A 24,734-nucleotide genomic window follows, 5' to 3' on the forward strand; every position below is an offset into this window, starting at 1 on the left:
AGCTGGGAAACAACAGAGCCTGGATCCACTTTGAAAGAAACATCTGGCGGAATTTGCTGAGGGACTGGACAGAGAGGCTGTGAGAAGGTGCAGAGTCACACCTGACTTTCGTGCTCTGGGCCTGAGCACCTGGAAGAAGGGAGGGGCCGTTAATGGAGGTGGGGAAACTGAGCCAAGGGTTGGGGAGGGTGGAAGGCTGAACGCAGTGTGGTTCAATGGCTGCCATTTTCGGTGTCCACCTGTCGCCCGAGGGAACCTGGCAGGTGGGCAGAGGACCATCCCAGCCTGGGTGCAGCTCCCGATCTGGGGGGAGAGACGGACCTTGGAACTACACATACTCTGGCCGGGCGCCAGACTTCCCAGGTTCAAGTCCTGCCTCTGTCACTCAACACACAGACCCTTCCCAGAACAGAGCTTTGCACGTGGGATGTGCTCGCTAAATGTTGGCTCGGGGCATCGGTCGGGGTGACAGGGAGGAATTCCTCTGGACATGGGGTGTAGCTGGACAGCGGCCTCAGGGCCGAGCCCAGGCACCCTGACTCTACCACTGAGAGGTCAGGGCTTGCATCAGAGTGCCCAGTTAGGGAGGATCTGGAAGGATCTGGAAGAAGCTTGGGGAGGAGGAAGGAGGGCACCCAGAGGGTACGGGGCCGGAGAGACAGACAGGAGAAAGCAGACGGAACAAGCGCCATGTCCTGTGCTCCGCTGCTGGGCGGAGCAGGCTGGGAGCTGAGAGCCGGCTGTCAGCTCAGGCCACTGGCCAGGGTGTATTTGTTGTCATGCCACATGGTGATAAATATTCCAAAGAAAGATAAAGCCGATCTCACTCATGACAGAACATCCCAGAGAGGCCGAATAACCTGCCCAAGGACACCCAGCTTGGAAGTGACAGAGCAGAATTTGAACCCAGGCTGCGTAACCGGGACAGAAATGCATAACCCCCAGTTAGGTCGGAGGGGTCAGAGGCCAATGAACGTGGTGCTTCTGGAGGCCCTGGGCCCGTCCACATCTGGAATTAACTTCACCTGGAGCCCCCCAGACGGGCCCAAGTCAGGAAACCCAGCCTCCCAGGGACCAGATCGGCACCGGGGGGTTCGCTTTGGTTTTTTAACAGCTCATGTTTAAAAGAGCAAACGTCCCCCATCCACCACTGTTTTACCTTCACCCCCTTGAATGTTCGGCTTTCCTGCATTCTTTAGCAAGGGTTTCCTCGAGTTCATGCATTTATAATTCGAATGATTCTATAAAAGAAGCCATTAAACCTGAGCCCCTAGGAATTGTATCTTGCCCCCACCCCCACCTGGAAGGCTTTTAGGGCAAAATAAAAATGCCTCGCTTGAAAACCTGATGCTGTTCCAGATACAGTAAATCTAAGGGCCGCGAGCGGGCCGTGCAGCACCAAGGGAGGGGGTCTGGCTGGCTCCTGCAGCTGTCAGGACAGCCAGGTCCGGGGACCCACAGCCTCAGCAAAGCGATGGGTGGACGGGGGGAAAGAGGAACTTCAAGGGGTTTAAACCCACATCTGCCACCGACCACCCTGTGTGGGCCAAGAGAGGTAAAGTTGGATGCTGGGGCCTCGACTGCCTCATCTGTAAATTGGGGATGATGCTATTTGTCTCACCCGTGCCCCCTTTCCTTGGTACCCAACCCAGTTTTCATTTCGGCCTCGGTGCCTTAGCAGACCCCACAGGGGTGGGCCTGTGGTCTAACGGACAACAACTAATCCTCTAGCTGCAGTGACTGGCTCAAGGACGGACACAGAACCCCATGCAATCAATGAACGGAAGAGAGGTACCCTGGAAGTTTCTGGAAAAGAAACTTTCCCCTTTAGCATTTGAAAACAACCTTCTCTCTCCCTGGACAAGACTGAGGGAGGAGGAATGGACGGAGCCCCAGAAATGGCCACCAACCAGAGACCACGAGATGTTTACGTTTTCAAATGGGGCTGATCTGGTGGAAGGAAGAACAGAGAGACAGATGCAGAATCTCTGGTGATGTTGCTGAGCCACTGGATCGAACCAGTCCTGAAGCTCGTTTCTTGCCCCAACCACCAAAATGAACAAACCCCTGTGATTGTTGAGTCTAAGCTGCACGCATGTGTGTCTATAAAAACACGTGTGTGCAATTCCTCATAATTGGGACGGTTACTGCTGTTTCATATAAACTTGGCTTTTATGCAAGATACTGTGGACATCTTTCCACATCAACGAAGCACACTGACCTCATCCCCCGTGGCCACAAAGGAGCCTCGCATCTGGAAATGCCTTTACTTTATCCTCTCCTACGGACGGACACTGAGGTTATGTGTCCCAGGCTTGAACAACCACGCTGTCATTGACCCCTTAGTTCATTCGGCAATACTGATGAACACCCACTGTGTGCCCGGCTCTGTGCGAGGTACAACAGTGAGCCAGAACAGCCCCCCAACACGCCGCCCCCCACCCCGGGGAGGGAAATAAGCTCAGGGATGCAGAGTATTGTGACTGATGGTGGTGATGGCCACGAAGTAACCAGGACCGGGTCAGGGGCAGGGACAAGGGGGACTGACAGGGAAAGCTTCTTAGGCACGGGGGTCCTGGGGGCGGAATGTTTCCCGCGGAAGGAATGGCAAATGCCAAGTCCAGGAGACAGGAACACACATGGTGTGTTTGAAGAACAGGGAGGAGGGGAGTGGGGCTGCAAAGAGGGAGGGAAGGGGGGCCGGTGATGAGGCTGGGTCACAGAGGGCCTTCTTGGGGGCTCTAGATCACATTCTAGGTATGACAGCAGCCACAGAGGGTCTGGAGAGGGGAACACAGCCAGACTTCTGTGGTGAGAGACCCACTCAGGCTGGTGTAGGGGGCAGACGGTGGTCCAGAAACAAGCCCCCTCCCACCAGGCTCTCCTCTAGACCCTCGCACTTTGGGTGGCCTCTCTGGGTCCTGCCTATGTTTCGCTGCCCTCCCACGAGCCCCACAATTCAGGGCAGGGTGGTCCCCTCCACCCACTGCCCCAGCACAGGACAGGGCTCTAAGACTGGCCACAGCACGTTGACCCAACAGACGGTGGCAACACAGTGGCTGGTCCTCGGCCCCCGGCACTCAGACCCCTGGGGGGCACTGGAGGATGTGCACAGGTGTCCCGGGAGCATCGCTCCCCCAGAGTCCTGACGACCACAGCTGTCTCCACACACCGCTAAGTGTCCCCTGGGAGGCGACACGTCCCAGGTGTCGAGCCACGGCTTGGCACACCCCTCCCTAAAACAAGCGCCGCTCCTGGACAAACACACAAAGGTAAATCCTCGCAGTCAAGTTTTTAACTGTGAAACGCTAGAGACAATGTGGCATTTTATCCAGACAGTTAGCGGACCAGACACCTAAATAATTCATTCATCTTTTTACAAATATTCATGGTGCACAGGCCGGGGCCGGGCACTGCTCTGTACCCTGGGGGTTACACCCAGAGCCCGGGGAAGGAAGCGCAGAACCAGATACAGTGTGATCACATCTTGGAGAGAAGAAATTTAAAGCATACATCAACATACGAGAGTATGTATACACATAAGGTTTTTTCTTTTTTGTTTTAATACCCCCCAAGAGGGGCCAAGAAGCATTTTACTGGAGGAGAGGACATGTGGGTTGTCTGGCAGAAGAATTCTATTTCACTTTATGATATCACAGGGTATTGGCTTTACTTAGCACGTGCAAGGGCAAGTATCTGTTTTGATGGTGTGTATCTAAATGTCCAGGGTGAATATCACTGAATAGGGAGCCAGGCCACATGCATTAGGCAGAGGGCTGGAGGTAGGCGTAGTAACTGATCAAGGCAGGGAGGAACAAGAAACATAATGCTTTAACCATAAGGTCTGTGTCTTCAGGGAAGTTGGAAAAGATGTATAGTCTAGCTAAGAATTAATAGGTTAAAAAAAAAAAAAAAAAACCCACCTGAAGATTTGCCCAAGAACAGGGTTGCCAGACATTGCAAGCGAAAATACAGGATGCCTGGTTGAATTTGAATTTCGGAGAAATGAATAATGTTGGCAGTATGTGGGACATACTTACGCTAAGTAATTATTTGTTGTTTAGCTGAAATTCAAATTTAACGGGGTGTCCTGTATTTTAATCTGCCCAGAGGTGCTCCTCAAGTGAGGAGAGAAAGGTCTTCCTGATGTAGCATTAGATCTGATCCCCCTGTTGGCTGTAGCAATACGTGATGGACGAGGCATCTGGTCTACCCGGTAGGCAGGTGCGTGGGCTCAGGGCGATGGCTTCGCTGCTTTCTTCCTCTTTAGTAGAACACATGGTTTGCCTCTTTGTGGGATGTTTTAATTCTGTTTTGGTTTTGAGTTGGTTTTTTTTTTTTTTTAATTTTAGTGTTTAAACGGACATCTTGAATACAGATGTGTGAGTCGTCACAAATGTATACACTGATGTGATCACCACTTCGATCAAGATGCAGAACAGCTCCAGTGCCCCCCAGAACTCCCCTGTGCTGCCTTTTATCTCAGTGCATTGAAACTGGAGGTGTCTCTGCTTCCCAGGGACATGTATCAAGGTCTGGAAACATTCTGGGGTTTTACGACTTGAGGGAGGTGCTTCTCCATCTAGTGGGTAGAGGTCAGGGATGGTGCTAAACATTGTACAGTGCTCAGGATGACCTCCCGACAGAGAAGGAGCCAGCCCCAGATGTCAACAGTGCCGAGGGAGAGAAACTCTACTTTCTAGACCTGTTCTTGCTCCACTCCCGGCCTCTGGCAACTAGTGACCTGTTCTCATCCCCATAGCTTTGCATTTTCTTGACATTTCGTGTACGTGGACTCTCACTGTCTTCCGCTTCAGCTTACTTCCATCTGGATGTCTTTGAGATTCGCCTCTGGGGTTGCATGTTCCAGTTGCTCATCTCCCTGTTGCTGAGTACTATTCCATAGTATGGTTTGGACCTGGTCGCTGAGTACTATTCCATAGTATGGATTTGATCCCGTCGCTGCGTAGTATTCCACGGTATGGCTCTGACCCAGCTTGTTGATCCATTCACCTCGTGGAGGACACCTAGGGTGCTTCCAGCTTGGATGGTCATGAATATGAGAAACATTCACCAACAGGGTTTGCATGAACCTACATTGTCCTTGCTGTGATGGAAAGCAGAAGCGAAATCCTTTGTGCTGCTTATTTCCCACACCCTTTGCACATTCCACGTGTCCACCTGTTCCCAAATCATCACACCTGCCATCTGAAAGGCCAACAAAGCCGTCTGAGCAGGCTCTGTTCCCACTCCAGAGCTGAGTGGAGAAGGCCCAATCCTAGAAGCATTCAGTGAGGCAGAAGCGGCTGGCTATAGCTGCACATGCCATGCCCAGCCCCTTTGTCCCTGGCCCTCCTCCACACGAGAAGGCTGCAAACAGACCCTTCCTAGTCTCACATACGGCTCATTCTAGGATGGGTGCTGCAGGCTTCTCAGAGATGCTCTCCTCCCTAAAAAGGCAGGTGGTAGGAAAGAAGACCCTTTATCTAGTCCACCTGTTTCCTTCCTCCATGCTTGGGGATGTGGAGGCCACCATCTTGCCAAATGTGATGTGATGAGTCTCAGGACACAACGTGGGGCCAGGAGGGACAAGATCTTGACTGTCGTTGATTCTGCCAACCCAGGGGTTGGCAAACTACAGCCTGCAGGCCAAATGCCGCCTAACGCCTGTTTTTGCAAATAAAGTTTTATTGGAACCACCTTGCACATTGGTGTACGTATTTACCACCTGCTTTCATGCTCTAAAGCCACAGTTGAGGAGCTGTGACAGAGACTATCTGACCCACAAGGCCTAGAACACTTACCATCTGGTACTTTATAGGAAAAGTGTGCTGACATCTGCTCTAACCAACCCTGGATCCACATACTTCCAGACTTGTAAAGGAAACCATAACTGCCCCGAGATAAGGCACTTTAATTGTCTGTTATTTGCCCATGAAAGTATTCCTGACAGAGTTGGTTCTACCCATTGTTGGCTCACAATAAATATGAGAAACAACCATTACTGAGCATTTGCTCTGCGCCAGGCACCGTGCTGAGCCCATTCCTCCTCAGGTAGGCCTCCTGACCCCAGATTTACAGATGGGGAAGCTGGCTCGAAGCTGTGAACGTAACCGCCAAACCATCACTGAGTCCAGGTGGATGGGAACACAGGAAGGAAAAGATTGCTTGGCCGTGAATGTGGGCAACCTCAGAGCCTCCAAACTGTAGGAAGGATTCCCTAAGGCATGAGGAGGAAGGTCTTCCAAGAGGTGAGCCGGTGGGCGGTGGTGTGGACGCAGGACTCTGGTGTGGAGGACAGGGACGAGCCAGTGCATCAGGCCACCGCTGGCAGGCCCTGGAGAGGCAGGAGCAGAATCAGCACGCGCAGCCCAGGGGAAGCTCCCCCGGAAGAGGCATGGAGCCCAAATGGGGCCTCTTGGGAGAGGAGAGAGCACAACCCAATCACAGAGAAGGCGACACCTTGGTTTTCTTGTGGCTTCTTTGTTTTCCAGGCCCAGAGCCACTGGATGCCCCGTGGAGGCCCACAGCAGCAGAATGCTCTTCGCCGATTGTACAAAACACATTAATTCCAGCCACTTGTCTCCGTGGACCAAGGCCCAAGTGACAGGTGAGAACGTAGTTAACACTTGTGACATCTGCCTGTCCCCGATGACCCAGTGTTGTCCCAGCCACTGCTGCCCACCCAGCCCGGGAAGGACCCATCCCAGCCTCTGGGTCATCAAGGCCTCCTCCTGTCTCTCACTCGGCTTCTGAACAAACAGGATGTGAAGCAATCACAAGGGTGACGGCACCTTGGAGCCAGCTGCGCGCTGTGGGCGGGATCACTCGCCAACCTCGGCTTTACAGGGCCTGTTCTGCACAGCTGCCCTGGGCGAATGGCTCACCTCCCGGTCCCATCCCAGCCGCTGCCGCCGCCGCCGAGCATCACACTGGGACAGCAGACGCCCTCTATCCTTTAAATGCCTTGCAATCCCATTCAATCCCGTCGGGGCTGATGAAGAAGAGGGGCATGTGCTCCCGCGCCCGAGGAGAGAAGCGAGAGGCTCCCTTTTCGCACAGACATTCAGAACATTCAGTGTCTGACTTCAGGAAGCAGACGGGGTGGGGCGGGAGTGGGGAGACCAGGCCTCCTCATCTACGAGCAGCGGCTGGAGGCAAGGAGGCCTGAGGGGGGCAAATGAGGCCGCCAGATTGTCTTCTTGGATTAGAGAGGTCGGACTTTTCGACACCGCCCTCCTGAGCCTCTGAGTGATTTCTTCTCTGGGCAAGAGGCTGGAGTCCTTGTCTTGGGAACAAATGACCAGGTGTTTGCACGTCCGCAAGGACAAAAGCGTCTCAAGCCCGAAGCAGTGTCTTTGTCTGCCCGCGGCTTTGGGACGGAAGGTGGCAGCGGAAAAACCATGGGTATGGACCCAGAGAGCAGCTGGAAGCCCTCCTGAGAACCCCAGAACTTGTCTTCCCAGCCTCCTCCCCGACCTTTAGAATACGGTCTCGTCACTGTCCACCTTCCGACGAGAACGTGGGCGATGTGACAGCAAAATCCTTCAGGCCCTACCCCTGTGCCTACAACAATCCCGGGCTCATCAAACGTTTGTTGAGTGAAGAAATGTGTTCCCAGTGCAGGTGGAGAGGCTCTCGACTATAGGAAGCTGGTTCTAACACCCAGGTGCTGGGGCAGGGAGAGGCCAGCATTGCTCCCCAGCCTGGGACGCAGGACCTGGGGCCATCCTGTCTGCAGGTACGGTGCCCAGGCCCACAGTACTTTTAGGGGCCCATGAAGATGTTTTCATTTTTAATCCAGGAAGGATTATATTCATCTTTATACCAACATGGTCATAAAACATCATTTTTACTATTTTTTTTTTTTTATGGAGGGAGGAGCCCACAAAAGTCAAATGCAGCCCTGGCCACTTCTGTTGGTCCTGCGGGAAGCGCACTGGCCCCTGGGTTCTCTCTCAAACGCTTTCCTTCCCAGGCAGGAAGCAGGACGCTGTAGGGTCCCGAGCTGTCTGTCGGCAGGGCCCAGCCGTGTACCTGGCAGGCACTCGTGGAGTACACACTCCTCAAGCCTGGTCCCTGCGGACCACATTCCTCGGAAGGCGTTTCAGCGAAGAGTGCAAGTTGGGGGGCTGGAGTCAGAACCGGCGGCGAAGCCCAGGTCTACCCAGGGAACTGGGCGACTTCAGGCAGGTGGCTCCCCCTTCTCGGCCCCGGTTTCCTCGTCTGCTAACGTGTCGATGCTAAGAGCCACGCTCCCTGGGCAGATCCCCAAAAGCACGAAGCTCGTCGAAGGCAACCATGATGATCCCATCGAGTGTGCAGGGAGCATGGATGGGGTGCCAGGCCCAGGGCTCAGCATTTCACAGGAATTCACTCTTCTGCCCGACCATTATTGCACCCGTGGAACAGAAGAAGGGACAAGGCATCGCGCTGCCCAACACGACATGCGGCTGCCCGAGGAGCAGGGCCTGGGCTGCTGGCCCCGGGCGGGACCCGTGTGGGCCTGTCCCTGTTCTGCACGGGAGCCCCGAGCCAGCAGCCTGGCCTGCAGCGAGGGTTCGGCCCCCACCGGCACCACGGGGACAGCCCCCTTGTCAGCTGACGAGCCCTCCACTCGGGGAGCCAGAACGCGTCAGCACCCCTCCATTCGTGCCTCTTCTCCTCTCCCACCCGCCCCTGGAGCGCAGAGCACCGCCTGTGTGGCTTGGGAGCAGCTGCCTTTCCTCTTGCCTTCTGTACAAAGGGAAAGACAAGTAGACGCCAGCCCTCCTTCCCACAGCGTCCTGTGGATGAGACAATGCTCCCCAGTTGGCTCCCGATGAGCCACAGCCACCTGTGGCTCAGAGAAGCCCGGAGCGTTTATGGGCTTCTCCCCCACACAGGCACGCTCTGTGCTGCTCCCCAGGGGCACTAAAAGGAAGGCGCAGCTGGAGGGAGAGGGAGGTCTTCCTCCTGGGTGGTCTCAGGAGGGATTTGGAGACCCACTGAGCAGGAGGCTCCCCTCGCACCAGACATCAAGCTTCTCAAAGAAGATCTGTGACGTCTGTGCCTCACTAGGATGGAAGCAAGCTCACCAGTATAACTACCATCAACACGCCCATTGTATGGGTGTGAAAACTGGGGTCTCTTGAGAGGGGACAGGCTCCGTATTCCAGCAGCCACCTAGTGGCTGCAAGATGCTGCTAGGGTCTGGACAAGGATTAGACGCTGTACCTGACTCGGTGCCCCTTCTCCTTTCCTCCCAGAGCAGGCACTGGGGGCCGGGCAGGGGTGCCACCGCCCTGGAACTCGGCTTGCCCAGGTGCTGTAGGAGGCAGCAGGGCTCACTGAGTTTAGGTGAATGCCAGCAGGAGCCCCTGGGGCAGGGGCCCGACTGCTTCTACAAAAAACACAGCCGTGGTGTGCCAGCAAACACAGCCCCAAATGCATGGACTCCCCAACAGGCTCTGCTGGTCTTTCACGGGTGCAGGCATTTAACATGATGGTGTGCTCAGCCTGAGCATCATCTTATTAGCAGGTACCCCAAAACACGGGGCATGACTCTGCCAGCATGTCAGCACTTGGCCAGGCCCCAAGTTACTCAGGGAGCTCGTGAGAAAAGGCAGCTTCCTGGGCCCAATCCTCAGGGACTCAGCATCAGTGAGTGGGTCTGGGGTGGGACCTGGGAATCAGTTAAGTTCAACATGCCTCCCAGGGGATTCTGAGGGACACCGGGGTCAGAGGGAAAGCAACTGCATAGCCAGGAGCCCACGGTTTCAGAAACGCTGGGCTCACTTGCTTCTTATCTCATTCCCACAAAGATCCCGAAATTCATACCCCCCCAGTTAGCCATTGTACCCTTTATCCTTCTCCGATGGTCCGAGTGGGTGGTCCTTCCCTGACCCAGGCCACCAGGCCAAACTTGCTTCCTGGGCATGCACAGTGCCTGGACAGAGCAGCCAAATCCCTGGATGGTGGCATCCATGCCCAGCTCTGGGCGCCCCATCTGGGAGGGGGCGGGAGGGGAGGAGACAGGTCCTGAGTCAAGCGTACAGCTTCTGATCCTTGCCCGGACCCTAGGCAGCATCTTACGAGCACTAGGCTATCCTCCCCATAGATGAAGAGGGGTCCCCAGGTGGCTGCCAGAACATGCAGCCGCACACCTGTCAGGGGCCTCCTGTCCCGTGAGGATCTTACTGGTAGCATCTGCCTTGTGGCTCCATGGTGGGAATTACAAGAGATCATGGCATAAAGCACTGACTCTGGGCTCAGTGGTTGCTCCAAGTTGAACAATTAAACTCTTCACTTGCATGAGCTCATCTGATCCTTCACCACCACCCTGGAAGGTGGAAACTATTATTAACCCCACTTTCCAGATGAGGGACATTAAGTGACTCACTCGGGATCATGTGGGTAGAAACAGCAGAGGTGAGGTTTGAACCTGATGAGTCTGGCCTCCTGGGCCCAAGCTTTAACCATCAGGCTGTGCCATCTCAATGAGCGCCAAGCCTCACCTGCATTCTGGGGGGAGCAGAAGCTGGAGGAAATAAGGGCACAAAGCCCCAGACTTTGGGGGAGAAAGGTGATGGCAAGCCTGACACTAGAGGAACTGGGTTGAGTGTCACTTAAGAGAAAAACCAAACTTGGGCCACCCCAAGCCAGCAGGGCAGACAGGGCAGAGAAGCACAGGACCCATCAAGGTCAAGCTGGAAGATCTAGACAATATCTGCAAGTCCAGGGAAATGGTCACTCTGAAGAGAGGAGTCCAATCTACCGCAACCCCACTTTTACTTCATCTCCAGTATGTTCCTTAGGCGCTTGTAAGTAAAAAAGAAGAGTTGAATGACTCTATTGTCAAATAAGTTTAGAATTCCTCTATGCTCTATTCCCCATCAGGAAATTCACAACGGACACTTGCAAAATAAAGGTTCCGAGAAGTCCTGCAGAGAAACCTGCTTAGTTTATCCAACCTGGCCTTTCTCACACTTAACTGATCATGAATGCTTCCCTTCCTCCGGGACACCCATCGACACTTCATGGGACACCGTTTGAGAAGTTCTGGCATACAAGAGGGACTGCACACTTTGTCGATAAATAATCGTCTGAAAATAATAAATCTTTTCAACTTTGTGGACCACAGAGTCTCTGTCACGACTACTTAACCCTGCTGTGATAACATAAAAGCAGGCCTAGACAATATGTAAATGAGTGAGTGTGGCTATGTACTAATAAAACTTTATGGACACCACAACGTGAACTTCATCTTATTTTACGTGTCATGAGATGGCCTTTTTCTTTTGATGTTCCTCCCCCATCTAAAAATGTGAAAAATATTTTCAGCTCAGGCCACAGAAAAACAGGATGCAGGCTGAATTTGTCCCTTTCAGGAATTTATCCCAGAGCTACACTCAAGTGGACAACGACGTGTGCACTGAGGTTTTCCCCTGCAGCCGTGTTTGTAAGAGCAAAGGACCAGAAAACACTGACACGTCCTTCCCGGGGGGGGGCGTGGATAAGCCAGGAGGAGGAATAACACCACCACCATCATTAATAATAGAAGCAACAGCCCTGGCTCAGGGCGTGTGTCCTAGGCATCGGGTCTAGACTCAGCCTCTGTTTCCCAACACACGGCCCAGGACCAGCTGCCTCTACGGCAGCCTCCTCCACTCCAGACCTGTTGAATCAGAATCTGCATTTTAACGAGATGCCTGGGCAATTCCTACGCACACTAGGGCACTATTTTAAAACTCCTTCTGTATTAATGCCCCCTATGGCCCTGTGTGTTGGAGATGAGGAGGCTCTGGAAGGTTAGGGAATTTGTCCAAAGTCACACGGCGAATGAGCGGCAAAGCTACACTCACTCCCCACGTATGCTAAAACACAACGGCCCCTGAACAAATAGGGCAGCTTGTCCACGGCTACAAAGGGCCAACCTTCAAGGTTAAGTTGTCAGGTGAAAAAAAAAAAAAGAGCAAGGCAGACAACACCATATATACTATGTCACTACTTGCGGGAGGAATAAAATAAAAGCAAAGCAGAATCTATGTGCAGTTGTTTAAACACCCAGAGGGCATTTCTGAAAAGACGGCCAGGAACATGGAAACAGCAGGTGCCTCTGGGATGGAAGGGAGCAGCTGAGGCAGTGGCCCCGGGGAGGGCTGCACCCTTGCACGCATCTGTAACTTGCCTTTTAAGCCACTGGTAAGTATTTACCTATTCTAAAATCAATGTGTTTCTAGTTTGGGGTTTTTTTCCCGAAAGCTGGTGTAAGGAAGAAGCTACCCACTCCAAAGCCACCCCCCACTTAATAAGAAACACGCTTTGGGGGAAGGCGTGTGCACAAGCAGCCCCACCCCGGTCCCCACTCGCCCTCTGGCCACGCTTGTCAGAGCAGGTGGACGCCCGGCAGAGAGTGAGTGGGAGGCACAGGGGGGCGCAGGCCAACAGTGGACTTTCCAAGTATTTGGGACTCAGAACCACATTTGGGGTCACTTGGAAGGGGCTTCAGGCCTTCCTTGCACCAGTGTTGTGGTCCTTAACCAGGGGCAGTTTTGCTCCGCAGGGAACATTTGGTAACATCTGGAGACATTTTTGGGAGATGCTACTGGCACCTAGTAGGTAGAAGCCAGGGATGCTGGTTAGACACCCTGCCATGCACGGGACACGCAGGATGTCCTGTGTCTCCAGGTTGGGGTGCCTGGGTCAGCACGTCTCAGATGGTTATGTGTTCAGCCATCACCTGGGGCCCCAGTTAAAGTGCTGGTTCTAACGTAGCAGGCCTGCATTTCCAAGAAGATGCCAACCCTGCTGGTGAGGGCCTCACTCTGTGCAATGAGGCCTCACCCAACTGGGCTATGGCCAACTGTGTAATCTTCTCTTGCAAAGGGGGTAGGTGCTATTTTTGCTTGGGATCAAAAGGCTGGACAGTGAGTACTGGCTGGTGGGGGCTGGGGGGCCCTGTTTTGATGGAAACAAGCATGAGCTTGCTGAGCTCCTATGTGAGTCCAGGAACACAGGCTGTGTCGGAACCAGTGGGGTGGTGGCCGGAGACCTACCGTCCAAGGTCTCCACGCAGAGCTGCAGGCCCAGATTGTGCCGTGGGTTGACCACCCAGTGGTTGCTGGTGGCAGTGATGTCGAACACCAGCCAGCCCTCCTCCGAGGCCCAGAGGGTGCGGCTGTCCAGCAGGAACAGGTCTGACTCCCTGCAAGAGAGGAGAGACACAGGCCCCAGGTCAGCAGGCATTCTGCGCATGCCGTAACACACTGACGTTTGCCAGTCACCTTCGTGTGTACAAGACTTGTGAGAAGGCACGCAGAAAATAAATCAGTAATTTTAGCCAGTGTCTCAAATTTCCTTGAACACAGAACCCACTGGAGATGTATGGGGAGAGTCATGGGTCCTCAGACAGGCATACACGGGGCTGGAGAACCAGCCTCAGATGGAGCAGGAGCCAAGGCAGGTGTGAGGATGCAGGGCTGTCTCATCAAGCACAGCTGTCAAAGGCGGGAACTTGGGTTCCGCTTCTCTCTAGGCATCGCTCCATCCCAAAGTCTGAGAGCAGAGAACCTAGCTGGCTTAGTCAAGGGGATGCCCAGCCCTTGGCCATGGGAGGGCGCGGATGGGGCAGCATCACTGGGCCCACAGGACAGAAAGCGGGGTTATCTGCATCCACGTCCCTGACGATCTCACTTTAGGTGGTATTCAACAATGGCCAAAACCTGATTGAGAAAGTGCCGAATTATATCATGCAATGTGTCCGAATGAACCATGACTGGGGATCTCCTAGCCAACAAAACGTAGCTACAGCACAAGACAGTGCGTTGTCTCCTCACCAGCCCCTCTGAGCTCACTCCCCTCTCCAACACGGAGAGATGCCAGAAGATGATAGAAGCAACAATGGCTTTTTAGAGCCACAGAGGATACTGAAGACCCTAACTTGGACCGTCCTGTCCCAACGGAATAATAACGAGACGGTCTTTCACAACCACCGCTCTTCCACTTCTTCCCTGGGTCCCTGGACAGGCAGTTCCAGAACTGGTTTGGGGGATGTCTGCACAGATTTTCAACTGACAAACAAGAGTTTCCTGCTGTCCCCGTCTCCAGTTTGCCTTGATGACTGCCCTGGCTATGGAGCGCCGCCAACACCGTCAAGGAACCAGTTAGCAGTCTGCAACAAACAGCAGACAGAGAAGAAACGCCACTCCAAATCCAAACAGCTCCCCCGCTCAGACAGGCTCCCCGGGCCCTGGTAGGAAGCGTCCACACCACAGCACAGAAGTCACCAACCTGGGTGGTGACTTTGCTGGAAAGTGTTATTTGCAGGAAAATGTGACCAGGTATCTGGATAAGCCCTTATGGGCAGTAAAGCAACGAATAGTAACTTGGGGCCCTCGAACAGTGAACATCTTGCCAAACGATACCAAATATTACAGGCCATGACACTGAGCACCAGATATTACCGGCTGGCCTTGACTCATCCCGTGAATCAGCGGGAATGCACCAACTCCCCTCCCCCCGGCCTCGGTCTGCGGTCTGTTCTGGGCCTGCTTGGAAGGGGCAGAGCTGTATTCAAAGGCACCGGGGCAGGAGAGCCTTGGCGAGGCGGGAAGAGGAGGATGCTAACACGGGCTTTGCTTCTGCCCCAAAGGTCCGGGCGTGAGGTTGGCCCACACGAAGAGGGCAATGGAGAAATGACTCTGCCACCAAGTCCACAGGGACAGGTGGGAGAGTGGGCTCTTTTAGCTGCCACCTTGAGCATCTCATTAGAGCACAGTGGTTCTTACGCAGGGGAGGACATCTGTGACATGCTATTTACCTTGAACACGCTGGCCTCCCTGACCCAGCCCGGCGCGAGCAGAGGCGGGAAAGGCTCAGGGTGACGGTCCGCCAAGGAGCCCGACGGCACTCCCCCACCCTCAGCCCTGCTGGAAATCCAGGTGCTTCCCTCGTGTCAATTCTCCAGGGTCCCCAACGGTAAGACTGTGGTTCCCATTTTACAGATGAGGACGGGGGGCTCCAGGGAAGTGAAGCCAACTGTCTGCACTCAGTGACCTTGTAAGGGACAGAACTTCCACAGCATCGGGAGTCTGACCCCCGAACTTGAGCACGTGAGCCCTGTCACTTCCTTAACTCACCTCTCACCAAAGGACAAGAGACACAGGAGATGGTTGGATCCTGCATGATGCCTATTACTGTCACAATGCTGTGTGGAGCAGAGAAAATACAAGATAGGTATGAGATCTGGGGGGTGGGGAAGAGAGGAGAGTAGGTCGAGCCAGCTGATTCTTGGGCCTCAGTTTCCTCCTCTGTAAAATGGGGATAACGCCACCTTCTTCAGCAAGTGCAGAGACCCAAGGGAAGACCAGCTAGGCAGCAAACTCTCAAGGCTCCCCGGGGCATCTCTAGAGTTACACAAGGCATACAGGTACTGGTGCACATTCCCTGCTAGATCTGTTTGGGCCCCCACGTTATGTGACTTCCCCAAAACCCACAAGTCAATAGACCACTTACCCATTCAAAGAATGTTCACTTTGACTCCAAAGTTCATCCAGCAAGTATACTAGGATGTTCAGAGTCGTAGACTTTCTGCAAATAGGGCCACCCACAATTCCTCCCACCCCGGTACCCACAGGCAGTTCTGCCATAAATCAGTGGAGTCTGTTCGCCACCTCTGAAGTCCGGGCTGACCTTGCACCTTGCTGTGACCAGTAGGACCCAGTGGAAGTGAGGCCCCGCTCTGTCCGAGGCTTAGCAGTTCCGTTTTGGCTCTCTGGGAAGCTAGCCATGGATCAAGAAATTGGACTCCTGTGCTAAAGAGAGAGACTGCATGGCAGGGGGCAGAGACCACGGGGCAAGAGGGTCTAGCAAAGAGAGAGAAAGAAACCAAGCCAGCCCCCAGGTGAGCCACCAGCTTCATCAGTGACCACGGTAAACGCTGTAGAAAGTAGAAGAACCTCCCAGCTGAGCCCTGCCCAAATTCCTGAGCAACAAAATGACTGTCGATTTACACTATGTTGTGGGTAGTTTGTCCATCACAGAGACAGAACCCAAACCATAGTTGTACTGTTTACTGCAGAAAAACTGAAAACCATCTACCAAGAGACACTGGTAAAACATGGGGGTGTGCACAAACTTCCATACAAATCAACACTTCTTGATGAGGGGGAGATAGGGTATTAAGTGAAAAGGTGTCATAAAACAGAATGCGTAGCATGTACCCTTCTGGAGAAATACGAAATGCTAAAAAATGGTGAAAAAAAGAAATAGAAAATTTGAGCCACACAACATGCATTAAGAATTGAAACAAATGAAAAGCCTTTCTCACCCCCCCAATTCCCAAATGGCTTTGTACTGTGTTTTTACCAAAATCACCAAATTATCAACAGACAATTCCTGTCTATACAAATTAGTCAAGAAAATGGAGCGGACAAGGTGGGAAAAGCTAGTCCACCATGGCCTCCAACAATGGACAAGGCCAATGTGCATGGACATCTCTATAAAGATATATGAATGGCCAGTGAGCCAATGAAAAGGAAGACCAGCATCGTCAGTCGCCAGGGAAACACAACTCAGAACCACAGTAGGATAGCACTGTGTACCCACCAGGATGGCTAAAACCAAAACAGACAGTAACAAGTGTGGATGAGGATTCACAGTAACTGGGCCGCTCATACACTTCTCATGGGAATGGGAAATGGTGCAGCTGCTTTGGACAACAGTCTGGCAGTTTCCCAAAAGGAGAAACACAGAGCTACCATTTGAGGTGATTTTACTACCCAACGGAAAAATGAAAAATAGATCCACGCAAAATCTTATACACAGATGTTCATAGCGTTATTCATAATAGCCCCGAAAAGTGGAAACAACTCAAATATCCATCCATGGATTAAATGGATAAACAAAGTATGGTAAACCCACACAACGGGAAATTATTTGGCAGTAAGAAGGAACGAAGCACTGACACCTGCTACTCCATGGATGAACCCTGAAATCATTAGGCCGAGTAAAAGAAAGCAGACCACATATAGTGTGATTCCATTTATATGAAATGTCCAGAGAAGCAAATTTACAGAGACAGAAAGCTTAGTGGTTGCCAGTGGCTGGGAGGGGGCACACGGGGGGAGGGTGGGTGCTAATGGGCACGGAGTTTCCTTCTGGGCTAATGAAAATGTGGAATAGTGGTGATGGCCACATAGCTCGGAATAGACTAAAACCACTGAACTGTACCCTTTACAAGGGTGAATTGTACAGTATGTGAATTATGTCTTAATAAAGCTCTATTTTCTTAAATGGATAAAGCCCACCGAAGCCTAAAATACAGAACATAGAGCCATTATGCTAATAAGATGTGCTCCCCCCTCTGCATGTGTTCATCAATAGCGTCCCAATGCAGCGGCACCTTCTATTTCTGAAAAAGGCAAGACCGACGTGGGACAGCCTATTCCCGTGCTCTACCCGATCCGCATTACGACCCCAGGGGAGGGGGCTGGTCTGGCTCTCAGCCCCCTTCCGTGGGTGCGGAGACGTGCCCGCTCATCCAGGCTCACGGAGGGGCCTCCGAGCTGGGACGCAAACGTGGCCTTGCCTCACCTTCTCCTGCTTCACCCAATGGAAGCAGCAGTAGCAAGACCCCGAAGGTCAACTGCTCCCTCCTGAAACCCAGGTTGCCCCGAAGCCCTGCTCTCTGTGAGGTGTGAACCGCCGGTGACCCCAGCGTCGTGGCACGGAGGGGTGTTAATATTTAACCACCAGCCTGGGAACAGGGTGGTGCTGGGGCCGGCGGCCTCCTGCTCCTGGGGACAACCCTGGAAACCAGCTGAAATCTAACCCACAGAGAAAAGCCAGAGGACCGCACGCCACCACGAGAGCTGCTTTCCAGAGCCTCACAGGCCCCCTTCCCTGGAAACAAGAGCCCAGCTGCACCCCCCCCCCAGTGCCCACTGCCTCATCACTGCAGAGAGCCCCCACCCCACAGCCATGTGGGGACGATGCCTCCTCCCACCTTCTGCCAGCAGGTCCCAGCGATCTGGGGTCTTAAGAGCTGAACGGGGCCTTGGAAATCTACTCCCACGGCTTTAATTTTCAGCTCGGGAGGCCAGACCTTGTGCATGGGCCACTGGTGGCCACATGGGGAGAGCCAAGTCTGGGCCTCTGTCTCAGGTGGTATATGATGGAGAACACGCTTGCCATCCTATAGCCTGAGACCCGGCTCAACGGTCGTCCCCCACGCCCCCCGCCCCGGGCTCCCTCAGACACAGCCCATCGCCTTCAGGGAGCTGGGGTTTGGAAGGGCCACACCTGGAGGCACCCAGGGTCTCTGCAGGAGGCCCAGCCGGCAGCTAGGGGTCCCAGCACCAAAACACTAAGGCCTGGGCCACCGAGCTCGAGGGAGTGACATTCTCTCACCTCATCCTCCCTCCTCCAACGGGGTACGTGTGGTCACGAGCCCCGCTCTATCGACAAGACAGTGGAGGTGCAGATGAGTTAAGAAAGTGTCCTCAGCCAGTGAACGGCAGGCCCCAGACAGGAAGCGACACAGAGCCACCCTTCCCATTGGGACCCCCAGCCAGGAATCCTCCCAGGGCTTAGAGGGCATAGAGAGAATCCAGGAGAATGTGGCTGGCTCCGTGCCCAGTGACCCCATCAAAGAAAGAGAAATGAATTTCAGATTATGTGGTGGGCAGAATGACACGTGTGTGTGCACGCAGGCACGCACGCACGCACACACATGCACGCACACGCACGCACACACACACCAGAAGTCCACATCCTAATCCCCAGAACCTGTGACTTGTCGAGGCAAGAGCACCCTGCAGATGTGATTTAGGTGGTGCCCTGTCATTACCAGGGTCCCTATAAGGCACAGAGGGTGACAGAGACAGAGGCGTGAGGATAGAAGCAGAGTCACAGGGATGTGACTGCTAGCCGGAGGGTATGAGCCAAGGAATGGGGGTGGCATCTGGAAGCTGGAGAAGACAAGGCAATGACGGATTCTCCCCTGGAGCATGCAGAAGGGGCTCAGCCCTGACGCACCTTCAGATTAACTCAGTGAGATCCATCTAGAATTTCCGACCTCCACAGACATAACATAGCAAATGGGTGCTGTGTCAAGCCACAGAATTTGTGATTTGTCACAACAGCCATAGGAACGAATGGAATTTCATTGCTGAAACCAACCCTGAACACCCCTAGGTCCCAGGTGCTCTGTGAGCAGCCAGAGATGGAGCTCTGACTCCAGATAAGTTGAATGCATCACACAGTGAAGGCTATTAGACCCCGATCCGGGGGCATGAGGTGAGGAAGGAGTTCTCCGGGGCAGCAGAGGAAGGAAAAGCACTCAAGTGTCTCCTGAGGCAGGTCAGAGGGATGGGCAGAGTTAATGAAGCCAGGAGGGCAGGAAGGGCATTCCAGCAGAGGAGAACAGACTGTGCAAACCAAGATGAGAGAGGCGAGGGGAGTCTGCAGCCATGGGAAGTTTCTGGGCCGAAGAGAACGGGGAAGCTGGGAAGAGTCTCCAGCAGGGGTAACCTGCAGACTCCCCTCTCTCTCCCCTGCTCTGACCCTCACCCCCACCCTCTGGCTCTCGGCAACACTACAGGGTTGGGCACTTTAAAACTCTGCACACTGTGAATTGCTGCAGGACCTGGAGAACGTGCCCCCAGAAGACAGAGAGCAAGAGTGAGCGCGGCGGGGAACCCCCAGCTTTCCCGGCTAACGTGATGTCACAGACAGGGAGCAGGCATGCTGCTGCTCAGCTCAGGATGAGTCAGGCTGGGAAGCCAGCAGCCCCCGTGCACCTGGAGTCCGACCAGCACGCAAACACCAGGCCCACAGGGGAGCCGGGAAGAGATCAAAGGGCCCACGGAAGAAGTCGGGCGTGGTGCCGCGGGGAGTGCCCCTCCAGAGCCCCAGGCTGGGGAGGACCCACCCCAGGTCCCCAGCACCCCACCTGGGGTTCCAGGAATGCCCTGCCCTTCTACCAAGTCACCCGAACAGGCCCTGGCATCCCTGGAACAGGAAGATGAAGTCGGGGAGGTCCAAGGCTTTTTTTAAACACACTTTCTTTAAGACTATGCATATCCAGGAAGGCTAAAATTAAGTCATTTGGGAGGAAGGTGGAAAAACACACAAAGAAGCATGATACCTTCCACCCACGGCCAGAGCATGAGTTGCTAGCCCACGGTTTCCCCACCCCAGGACCATCTGTCTGTCTGCCTGCCTCTCTCTCTCTCTCCCTCCTCCCTTCCCGCCCCTGCCCTTCACCTGGGCATTCACAGGATGGTCAACAACACTCCTGTCCATAGTCCAGGAGGCCCCTGTTGTCAAAAGTCAGGAAGCAAATCAGCAGCCATTAAGGTCAGGGCCTCAGTTTCCCCATCTGCAAGAGGAAGCGTTTGGAGTTTTTACCAAGTTCTCGAGAACTGCCTCCATTAATTGAATACCCAAGAGAGGAAAATGAGAGGGTCAAAAATCAAAAGGCTCTGTATTCAAATAAGGGTGGAATGCACCACATCACTGCTCCTTGAGAAATTTCATAATGTGCATTAGCTCTTTAAAGGCTCTGAGAAGTCCTGCGGCAAAGAAATGTCTACTCTGGCTTTGGCATGTGATAAAGAGGCTCTCAAACATGTGTGTACACATGGGTCCTGGGGGCAGGAGGTGGACAAGGAGCAGAGCTAAAAATAGAAGGTTCTCCCCTATCGGGGATACAGCAACCAGCAGAAGAAAACAATCAGGAGGTCTGAGTGGAGCTCTCGTCTGTGCGGGGCCGCAGCCGACCACAGGCTGCCACCCGCACCACTGGTCCCGGTGTTTTCATCTCCACCACACCTGTTCCTCCTTGAGCTCCCCAGGGAAGCTTCCACCAACACCCTGAGGGGCACGTTGTCATTAGACACGCTCAGAGCCTCTCCTTTCCAGCGCTCAGGCTGGTGTTTTAAATTTGTTTGCAGAGTTCTTTGGGTTCTCCTCTTTCCCGAGCAGATTTTGAGCTCCTAGGGCCACAAGAGCCAGGCCTGTTTCGCCGGCCACTAATATAGCCCCAGCCCCTAGCACACAGCGTGGCACACAGTAGGTCTCAAATACCTGCTGGCCGAACGTGCTGGTGCCTTCAGAGCATTCCTACCAGCCCACGGGCGTTTCTGGATCACGTTCTGTAGTCTGTGTTAGTTAAAGAGGAAAAGCGAATGTTTTTGTTTTTCAAATGACTCTAGTGTTTCCAGCAGTGGATTCATCCCCAGTTCCCAGGGCCTCGGCCCACTGGTCCCTCCTACCCTGGCGCCCCCTGGGGGTGCCCGGCCCCACCCACCGGTCAGTCCCAGGCCCTGCACAGCCCACCCTCCCGGCCTGCCTGTGTCCTCGGGGGGACTGCTGGATGACCCGAGCAGACCCCTGCGGGAAGCTGCCGGGGGCGTGGGCTTCACCTCCTCCACGCCTGTGCCCTCATCAGCAGCAGCACCAGCTCCTTTATCGGTATGTGTCCGGGGGACCAGGAGGGCACGAGGACACAGACGGACAGGGAGCCGCAGCTGGGAAGAAAGCCAACGGCAAATTTACGTTTGGACCAAACTCTTGTTCCCCTTTGCTTCCAGTTCCAGGGTTTGGGCTCCCGAATTTCTGGAAACTGGAGGCCCTGTCACTCTGTTCAACCGAGGCACAAAGCACACCGACACCAAATGACAAGAGGTAAGCCACGCTGGTGACATCAGTCACCGAAAGGCCTCGGCGGGGGGCGGGGGGGGCGGCGCAGAAAAACCGGGCCTGCTGGGGAGCACCGTGGGGCTTCAGAGGTGGCTCTGGAAACCCACTGCTGGGCGGCTGCGTGCATCTGGCCTCGTGGAGGTGGGCGGGCGAGACGCCACGGATGGCAGACTCATCTTCTGAGCCTTTCCCTGGTTGCCCCATTTCCTCCAGCACCAGACCAAAATAGAATGAGGTCAATGCTGCCTCTTCCACGCACACTCAAGGAATAAACAAACCAACACAAACACAGCTTTCATGCTGGGTCATCTTCCCTACCTTTCTTTCCTTCTTCCTTTTTTTTTTATTTTTTTTTTTTATTTAAAGAACCACAGGCTGTTTTAAGATTCCAAACCCAGAGGCGGAAAAGCCAAGTGAAGCAGGCAGTGGACGGAGAAGGGAAGTGAGCCTTTCAGCTGGGTTTGTAGAAGAAACAAGGATCATGATCGCCAAGTTCAGGGTTTTCAGAAACAAAGGTCAGATCAGAGCGCCTCGATGCAGAGTGGGGCGGTGTGTCTCAGACTTCACTCTGACCGCGGATCCTTCAACGGAAGAGTGGTGGCCAGAGGGAAGGCTGAGGAGACAGCTCGCTGGGCCTCACGCCTCCGAGCCCCCAGACAGCCCTGCCAGCTGGACACCCCGTCGTATCTTCCGTCATATTTTGGGGACCCCCCCCAAGAGGCAGATCCTGAGTCAAGGACTTAAATGCAAGTAGCCTGAGAGGCGCCCCCCCCCCCCTGCACCAGGAACCACCTGGACTTGAGGGAGAACGCGAGGCAGGGATGGGAAAAAGCCCAAACAGGACACTGTGCGCATCTGGGGCTAACACCCTCTGGGCCCCCAGGACGCGTGAACACCGCTCCGCGCAGTGCTTCCCAAGGTGACAGGAGGTTCAGGATCTATCTACCAGTCCCTGACTGCCAGCAACAGAGGGCTGCTCCCGGGAGCCTTGGCTCCTCCATGGGCTGCAGACATTCCCAGGGTCAGAGAAGACCCTCGGGCAGGAGAGGTCAGTGCTGGGCGGAAGCATCCAGGTCTGCGGCCACCTCACTGAGGAGGGACAGAGGCTCTGTCTGAGGCCATAGCTGGTGAGGCCAACACGGCAGGAATCATCCCTCTCCGAGGTGGCCAACAGGGGCTGGAGGAGAAAGACTCAGGGCAGGGACACCCACGGCCATGGGCCAGCAAGAGAAGACAGTGATGAAGAGGAAGGAAGCAGCTCCCTTTACTGCCCAGGAAGCAAGACGGTGGGGGTCACAGGTTCTCCTGGGAATTCAGGGTCTGGAGATGCACCCCGGGCCCCCTGATGGGAAAGGGATCCAAAGCAGGACACTGTTAGCAAAAGCTTTCCAAGGAGAATCCCCATTTCCTTTCCTTTGACAATAAGTTTCTCTGGAGGCTCCTGGTTCTGACTCTTAGTCCCACCTGCCTCACAAAGCACCCTGCCCTCCCTCCTCCACGCCCCCCACCCGTGGGCCCAGTCCCTGAGTCAAAGGTTGAGTGCAAATCCCCAACCCCATGACGTTGAGGGGAAAAAAGAAGTCTGCTTTTGGACCTAGGTATCATCTTTCAAGAGTCCTTAATTAGGCCCTAAAGAAGAGTCAGAAAAAGAAATCCTATTCCTTAAAAGGCTCTTACAATCTAGTCTTCACTCAAGAAGCAAAACCATTTGCTCTATGCCAGGCACTGGAGGGATGGTGGTCGAAAGCCCCAAAAGTTACAAGGTGCTCCAGGCTGAGGACCTAGTGATCTTGACTCCCAGCTGTCCAGGTTCAAAAGACAGTGAGACTGTGCCATGGTGGTGGGTTTGAGTTAGATTTTAAAGTAGGCAAGGTTGTGGCGGCACCTGGCTGGCTCATTCAGAGGGAGCACAAGGCTCTCGATCTCGGGGTTGTGAGTTTGAGCCCCACACTGGGTATAGCCATGACTGAAATAAATAAACTTAAAAAATAAAAGACAAAGAAAATAGAAAACTACAAAAAGAGTCAGATTTAAAGAATAATACTAATAAAGTAGGTAGGGTTGAGACAAACTAGCAGTAGTGGGAAAGGGTTATGTACAAACACTCTGTGAAAAGCTGGTTGAAAGGCAAGGTCATCAGAAACAAGCAAAGTCTAAGAAACTCATAGGAAGAGGTGCCTTAGGGGACACGACAAGGAAAAGTCATGTGGTGTCCCAGATGGGATCCCGCAACAGCAGAAGGACATGAGGGCAAAAACAAAAGGAATCTGGATAGATTACTGACCTGAGTTAATGATACTAATGCATCAACATGTGGGTTCATTTTTTATAGCAAATGCACCATACTAATGTCAGATGTTAATGGGGGAAGCCAGGTACAGTGAGTATGGGAATTCTCTGTACTATCTTCTCAATTTTTCTATGTCTAAAACTTCTTAAAAAAAAGTCTACTAATAAAAAGTAAGTGATATTTTTTTAAAAAGCTGGTTTGGGGGTATAGGTGTGGGAATTAAACTAGAGTAGACTGGACAAACAGGGAGATGGGATGAGAAAAGCAGGGGCTAGAAAACAAGGTATTTCCAGAGCAAAGGGGTATGCAAATGCCAACCTGGCCACACCAGAGGGCACGTGTGTATGTGTGTGCGTGCATCAATGTGTGTCTGTGTATATGTCTGTGTGTTTTGTGTGTCTGTGTGCATGTCATATGTCATGTTATGTCATGAATATAGATATCAACAGATATGCATACCCATATGTATGCATCTGTGGATGGGCGTGCCTGTGTGTGTATGTGTGTGTGCGCATGCCTGTGTGCATGTGTACATGTGTGTGCATGTGTATGTGCATGCCTGTGTGTGCGTGTATGTGCATGTGTATGTGCATGCCTGTGTATGTGCATGCCTCTGTGTGTGCGTGTCTGTGTGCGTGTGTGCATGTGTGCGTGTGTGTGCATGTGTGTGCACGTGTATGTGCATGCCTGTGGGCGTGTGTGCATGTGTATGTGCATGCCTGTGTGTGTGTGTGCGTGTGTGCATGCCTGTGTGTGCGTG

General features: G+C 53.6%; 1 protein-coding gene and 1 long non-coding RNA gene across 2 annotated transcripts in view; one reads left to right on the forward strand and one right to left on the reverse strand.

Moving 5' to 3' along the window:
* The window catches only part of BMP7 (bone morphogenetic protein 7), an 87,240-nt gene that overhangs the window by 17,058 nt on the left and 45,448 nt on the right, over positions 1-24,734 (reverse strand). Inside the window, exon 3 of the mRNA XM_027624209.2 lies at positions 13,038-13,186. Coding sequence (XP_027480010.1) covers positions 13,038-13,186 — 149 coding nt within the window. The remainder of the gene's footprint in view (positions 1-13,037; positions 13,187-24,734) is intronic.
* LOC113938688 lies at positions 6,072-11,056 on the forward strand. The gene is made up of 3 exons (XR_003524940.1): positions 6,072-6,251; positions 6,495-6,610; positions 10,879-11,056. It is a non-coding gene; the product is annotated as an uncharacterized LOC113938688 (long non-coding RNA).

Source organism: Zalophus californianus, chromosome 8, assembly GCF_009762305.2.
Source record: "Zalophus californianus isolate mZalCal1 chromosome 8, mZalCal1.pri.v2, whole genome shotgun sequence".
NCBI lineage: Eukaryota > Metazoa > Chordata > Mammalia > Carnivora > Otariidae > Zalophus > Zalophus californianus.